Genomic DNA, 7,155 nt, shown 5'->3' with positions numbered 1-7,155 from the left:
ACTGCAAGCTATGAAATCAATGTGTAAATTGCATAGTACCTTGGTATATTATGTAATCATTATTATGACATTTGTCATATTCTTGAACCTTTTTAAATCAGTAGCATAAATTTTACTGGATTGGTTTTATGACATGAAAGTTGCCCCCAAACCCATGCACCTGGGCGAAAGGAGCTATCCACTGAGGGAGCTTGGTTTTACAGAGCATATCCAATGCCTGCTGGGTAAATTTAAGGAGAATAAAATAACGGAGCAAATGCAAAAAAGGCACAAGATTTCCATTTGTGGGTTAGCAGGTACAGAACAAAAATCAAAGAAAGGAAACCTTCCTCAGATTATCTGCAGGTATACGAACCTGAAGAAGTCTTTTTTTTTTTTAAATCCACCACAAAATATAACATAGAAAATTCATGCAAAGTATTCTGCGTACATGCTGCTGCTCCACTGATTTTCCCTCCGAGTCACTGATGTCTAACACAAAAACAATGTCTTCATTGTAACTGTTTGACACTTCTTTCCAACTTTACTTTGGCAAGCTGATGAAAACTTAGTCCAGGGAGAGCTCTTCAATTGGCTTTTCAGAAGCACTTACATATGATTTGGGAAAGATACTGAGAGAAACAAAAATATCTGGTAGTCTTTAAAAAGTTGTATAATTAGATCAGTGGCTTTAGGCTGCAGTGGAAAATATTTGCAGCACAGTGTAATGACAGACAAAGAGGAGAAGGAACGGCTGGACCAGCACTCATAAAACACAGGCGCACAGTAAGCCAGAACTGAACGCAACCACACAGCTTAAGATAATTAGATAATGGAAAGGCACTTAATGGTCCTATCAGTGTTTTCCTTCTCACACCTCCTCCATAAAATGATTAATTTAGAATTCAGGAATGTGTGTTCACTGTTTAGTCTTCAGCCTCTCCGGATTGTAACCCCTGACCCAACCAGATCACTAGAACGCCTCTGAAAACCATCAAGCATCTGCTTATCTAAACTATCCCTCGCCAAGGGACGCTCTCCTCATCATTCAATCTCCTTCCATCCTTAACCAGAACTCCACTAACAGGAGACTTCTTTTTCACCCGTGCAGACTCTAACAGGCCGGACAGGCATTTCCTCTGGGTGGGACCTGAGAGCAGAGACATTCTTGAGCCAGGCACCTCCACTTCCTGTCTCTGTTAACGCTGCTCTGAAAGACAAACTGTCTGGACCTGTGCTTATTTTACACTTTATTTGAGGCGGTTAAATAGAGCACAAAAGCAGATTGGCTTTAAATTGCAATATCACTGATGTTGAACGTAAACAAGAGTGAGACGTGCAAGCTCACAGTCGTAGAGAACGTGGAGAGAGCACAACATTGCTGTGAACACAACTAAATGATGCGAGACAGAAAACTGCAAACCATAAGATAACGATGCAATGCTGGAACATGAAAGCTAAATGAAGAATTTGAACCAATACATTTTTATGATTTCATTCATGAGGTTTAAAGTCAGCTATCACATTCCCCATCCTTCTCATTACTACTGTATCCCATTCCACTTTACCTCCCGCAGGCAAACTTCCATATCATATCTTTTATCTGAAATTCAAATTTCAGCTGTGGGAAAAAGTTAAGATAGACAATGAGACACTCAACTTCATGATCAAACTTGCATCTGGTATTGTTTGCACTATTTTAAGTGTAATGAGTCACAGCACAGCCATGGAGCCAAGAGATATCATTAGATCCTATCCCCCAGTCTGTTTACTCTCTCATGCTCCCCCCCCACCCAGCTTAGATAGAAAGCTGTTGTACATTTCTAAGCCTTCACTGCTTGCAAATGTTTTCCTTTGCGTGTGTGTGTGTGCATGCACACCACAGGGTGTTAAATAGAGTAGGTGTGAAAAAATTAACTAATGACCTCCTATGGCTCAACAGCTGCTCCAGTGTTGCTATTTGAGAGCTGGAGGCATTCAGAGAAGGAAGACGGGGGTTCTTTGTGGTTGCGAGTGTGGTGTGTTTGTGACAGCTGTCAAGTAAATGTAATTATTTATCCCTTCTTTACAAATGGCGATGGAATATAATTTGTAATGTGATATGAGCAGTTTTTAAAACTCCAGTCATTGGCCCCATCTCAAAAATGGCCGATTGTCATGCGTTAGGGTCTGTAATAGTTGCATACAGAATTTGACTGGTAAATCTGGAGCAGGTCCCATTGATGAGGCACTGAGTTAAAGCAAACAGAATTGAGCGTTGTAGGAAAATAAAACCGCTTTCTAATTTTGTCATGCAGGCCTGCATCTAAAAGAAAATTGAGTAATATATGACAGATTAAAAAGTATAGAACTTACAGCAATTTAGTCATAGTAACAAAATGTAATTAGTATTTAACAAAATTGTTGTTTGAAACTTCAGTGAGGTATACGTATCATTCTATCTGTATGCCTGTGTTTGTGTTGCCATTGGAAATATGTCATCCAAAAAGGTTTATTTACCTTTTGATCAATAATTTGTTTCCTCCGTTTAATTCAGTTTGTTTCACTTATCAGCAATTTTTTAAATTCTTTTTGCGTAAAGTTAAAAACAAACCTCTTGTGTACTATAAAAACAATATAAATGTGCAAACCATTTCCTCACACTTATTCTACCCGCACCCTTTGAAACCAAAGTCTCGTTAGGTTTGGGTTACATTTGTGTGTTTCTGCTGCCCCCTAAAGGCTCACTCGGAACAAGACTCCTCCCCACGCCATATTAAAAACTTCCAACATCACCTTTATTTAACTCGCATTCAAAGACGAAGTTTGTAATTTGGAGAAACTGTTCATGTGGTGAACGACTAATAATATGACCGTGTTTAGAGATAACACAACAGGTCACTCCTCCACTTTGGTACTAGACAAAAAAACAACTCTTCTCTTCACAGCTAACAGTGCGTTTGCAGAGTTCAGTTTATCAGTGCCGACTCATCAGTAGTGCTTTTCTCACTTTTTCTCACACAGGGAATGGAGAAGATCAATCTGCTCAGCGTATTCAAATCCAGGCCTGTGGGGAAGAACATAGCAGCCATGTTAAAGAGGAACCTGAAAAAAGGATGAGCAGCTCCTGTTTTGGAAATGAATAAAATACATTACCATATACAACAAACAAACCCACAGTTTCTACAACCATCTCACCGTCCGGGTGTCTCCAGGATCAGAGGGACGTTGTCCAGCCTGGGCTCATTGACAATTTCTTGAAATGCAGAGATTCCAATGTGACCTTTACCGATATCTTCATGCCGATCCAGGTTACAGCCAAGTTTACCTTCAGGTTACACAGAAAGAATAAGGAAAGACAACTAGAGACTTGCATGTGTGATTTTTCTGTCTCTATGCCCTGGCTATACCTTTGGAATCATTAAGATGAATGGCCTTGAGGTAGTGGAGCCCCACTTCTTGGTCAAACTCATCCAGCATGGCCTTCACGCCTCCCTCTGCAGCAAGGTCGTATCCTCCCAAGACGAGACATAAAACAACAATTGAGCACAGAAAGAAACTCTCAGGTCTTATGCCAGGTTGAATATTTTAAGGTATCACAGCCCTGTTGGACAGAAAACAAATTTGAGGTTAACAGGCTGCTATCAGGTTTCACTCACCTGCTGCAAATGCATGGCAGGTATCCAGACATACTCCTACTCTGGTCTGGTCTCGCACTCTGTCTATGATGCTCTTTAGCTCACAAAACTTGCCGCCCACCGTACTGCCTTGGCCACTCATGTTCTCTAACACTGACCACACAGAAAGCCCGGAGAGCGAGAGACAAAGAAAGAATAAAAAAGGTTTTTAATATGACACACTCATACATTTGTAATATTTCTCTGTCGTTATCTCTTCAAACAGAGTCTGAACGCAGCTTTTGCTGTTGTATTCTGCTGTACGGTTTACCCCAGGTGTCAACAAGTAAAAGGCCCAGGTACACTCTTGGTTGCGTCCATCACGCCACACAATGTGCTACCTATGCTCACATCTAAACCTATCAAACGCAGAACAGCTAACATGACATCATACCTTTGTACTGTGGGAGAAAGTTGGAGCGCGAGAGCACCCAGTCAATCAGCAGGGTCGAACCCCAGACTTTCTTGATGGGAGGTGACAGCTCCAACCACTGAAAGTTGCACTGGCATTTATGTCAAACTTTCGTTAACATTAAAATGTCAGGCAAAGTTCAAATGGCTTTGTATTTAACAGACGTGCCATGCAAACATCATTCCTGTTGATAGGCATCAAAATCCAGTCATCAGGCACTTCATTAGATATGCATCTAATTAGTCACATGGCAGCAACTCAATGCAGGGAGAATTAAAAAAATTTAAGTGACCTGGAATGTCGCATGGTTGGGCTGGTCTAAATATTATAGAAACTGATGATTTTCTAGGATTTTCCCACTTCTATCGTTTACAGAGAACCATCCAAAAAAGAAAAAATATCAATTGGGTGTCAATTCCTTGTTGATGCCAGAAGTCAGAGGAAAATGGTAAGACTGCTCTGAGATGATAGACATGCAAAGGTAATTTAAATAACCACTTGTTACAACCATGATATGCAGAAGAGCACAAACACAAAACACATCAAATCTTGAAGTAGATGGGCTACAACAGCAGAAGACCAGAATGGGTCCCACTCCTCTGAGCTAAGAGTAGAAAACTGAGGATACGGTTAAAATCAGCTCACCAAAACTACACAACAGGAGAGTGGAGAAACATTACTTGGTCTGATGAGTTTGGATGGTAGGGTCTGAATTTTCTTTATTGTTGGTACTGTACTCAAATGGTATTAAGGCAGTTCTAAAGGCAAAAGTGGGTCCAGCCCCACAGTAGCATGGATTATCTAATAAAGGTTTTACTGAGTGTATAGAATAACTATATATAAAGAGACTTAGTCCACTAACAGAAAGCTTAACAACATGAAGTTATATTTTGTGTAGGGATTCTTTGGATTCTTGTGTTAGAAAAACTCCGACCTGACTCTACTACCTCTATGCTACAAGCGCCGCCACAAACAGTCCTCTGGGTGATCACGTTTTTGTAGGCTTTGCTGGTGTGGAATGTGCTGCCTCCACTCTAAAGGTTTGCAGATTCAGTAGATTCCTTTTAAAAAGTCTGCAAAAGGCATATCTGTTTAGTCAAGCCTTTCGGTAATATGTATTCACCAGAGACCAGATGTATAACTGGAGTGTACACAAAAACGTACATACGCCTTTCCCTGCCCACCCACACAGGCTTGATGGAGCACTTTTGTGTATTAAGGCATAAATCACTGAGTTTTTGACAACTGGTTCTTTGCTACATTGTTTATCTCCCTTTTGTACTTTGGCTTAAAAACTCATCTTTTAGAAACGGGGAGGATAGGACATTTAGTAAGATTGACATGCACTGCTAATTGGTTTACAGTATGCCAGAGCAGCTACTGACCTTTACGGCAATGATTTATAGTCCTCTGCTGGACAGCACAGGATTTAGAACCAAATACAATAAAGAAGTGCTTTATGACATATGGTTTATAAAAGATGGATACAATCACTATGGCGTCATTAATTAGTAAAGTCTTGTTATGAAACCTCTGGCTGAGCTTTGTTGCTATGCTATTGGGTTCTTTCTGTTTTGAAAACCAGGTGAGCAAGTTCATACGGTAGTTACTTGCCACAGGCCCACACTAAGGTCTACCCAATTTTGTGCTCCTTCATATGCATTTTCTATAATATGAACTTCATGCTGTATTTAAATAAGACTTCAAACCAGCTATAAACCCACTGGTATAGTGCCTGCTGAGGTCAGAGATCAGAGTCAGATCCAGAAAAAGCTGGGAAAAACAGGATTTGTTTTGGTTCTTAGCCATGTGGGGCCATTCAGGTTTCACTGACAATTATGGCTAATACTTTTCTTTAGCCTGATCAGTGCTCTGTACAGTGGCAGTACAGATTAAACGTTTATAGTTTTATTGCTTTTTATGTTCAGTGCCGCCATCTTGGATTGCTAACTCAGGGCATGTTGGTCTGCTTCAATTTTCCAAGTGGGAAATCAGAGCTGAAGGGGCGTTCCACAAAAAAGTTTCGACTGGGAACTTGGAATTTTCAGTTGTTGTCTTATTCGTGAAACCACAATTTCTGCAACCAGAGTTGCTGCCCCCTGTTGGTTATTAGAAAGAATGCACTGGCTTCACTTTTCAGACTGGGAACCTATGTCCATCTTTTAGATGGAGTCTATGAGTTTTATTATTACCTCTGGCAGTGTCTCTGCATATGGGTTTCATCAAAAAGGCAATGACTACAAGGTAGATACACACTGCTGGTTGTTTCAGGTGCTCTGGCGGCCCTCTGTACCTGTAACCACTGATGGTGTTTGCTGGTGAGCATAATTGATGGCGCTCGCAATCTTGTCCACACACTGCTCAGTGGTGATGGTACCCAGGGAGGAGCCGGGGTGGAAGTTATAGAGGCTGAGACCCAGGAGGTTGCAGCGGCTGAGCTCGTCCACCAGCATGGCCTGGCTCTTTTCAAACACATCTAGTTGAAAACATGGCATGCAGGTTAGACCAAAACGGAGAATAATTCTGCAAAGTATAATAAGAGATAACTAGGCATGAAAGGAATGGTAGACAATAATCAGTGTCTGACGGACCCTCTTTAGGAGATCCACAGTTCATCAGGTAGGAACCATGAGGCAAGATATGAGCTGGGTCAAACCCCTGTTGGGAACACAGCTCCTGAAACTTTGCTGCAGCTGTATGGTCCAATGCAGGCCTCTTCCACGATCGCTGGGAGCCCAGGAACAGGGCGAAACTGCTGCCACCCATCTCTGTACAGGACTCCACGGCTTTCCATATCCCACCTGTGGACGTGACGTCACACAAGTGTAAGTAAGTGTGTTTATCTTAAAGGGTTCCAAGAAGACGACATTAGGCCCTACCTTGAATGCCAACATGAGCTCCAATGTACTTCTTAGTTGCGCGGATGTTCTTCCTGTGTCCTCTCTCCTCGGTGTCCTCGCCCTCCTTTACTCCTGCAGAGGCATCCTCGTTTTTCCTTTTCCTCGTTCCCCTTTTTCTCTGACTCATGCTATGAAGAGAAAGTTGTAAGCAGCCCTTACGAAATAAGCAATAAGTTGACTGTCAGAAGTTTATGGAGGTCAAATAGCC

At 41.6% G+C, this 7,155-nt stretch overlaps 1 protein-coding gene across 2 annotated transcripts; it reads right to left on the bottom strand.

Annotated features, from left to right (window-relative positions):
- Nucleotides 1-1,216: 1,216 nt before the first annotated feature.
- On the bottom strand, nt 1,217-7,091 carry LOC308390613 (putative endonuclease 4). Of its 2 annotated transcripts, none has more exons than XM_080872804.1 (7): nt 6,927-7,091; nt 6,639-6,848; nt 6,341-6,523; nt 3,618-3,749; nt 3,369-3,473; nt 3,137-3,286; nt 1,217-3,025 (listed from the first exon to the last, which is right to left on the bottom strand). In XM_080872804.1, exons 1-6 carry the CDS (start codon nt 7,072-7,074, stop codon nt 3,153-3,155), a joined length of 912 nt encoding a protein of 303 aa, XP_080728930.1. In that variant the 5' UTR covers nt 7,075-7,091; the 3' UTR covers nt 1,217-3,025; nt 3,137-3,152. The 2 variants fall into 2 exon arrangements, with proteins under 2 accessions (XP_080728930.1, XP_080728929.1); XM_080872803.1 differs by having other exon boundaries at nt 3,157-3,286.
- Between the last annotated feature and the right edge of the window lie 64 nt (nt 7,092-7,155).

The sequence above is a fragment of the Rhamphochromis sp. 'chilingali' genome, assembly GCF_963969265.1.
Source record: "Rhamphochromis sp. 'chilingali' genome assembly, chromosome: 22".
NCBI lineage: Eukaryota > Metazoa > Chordata > Actinopteri > Cichliformes > Cichlidae > Rhamphochromis > Rhamphochromis sp. 'chilingali'.
This window is presented reverse-complemented; position numbering and strand designations above follow the sequence as displayed.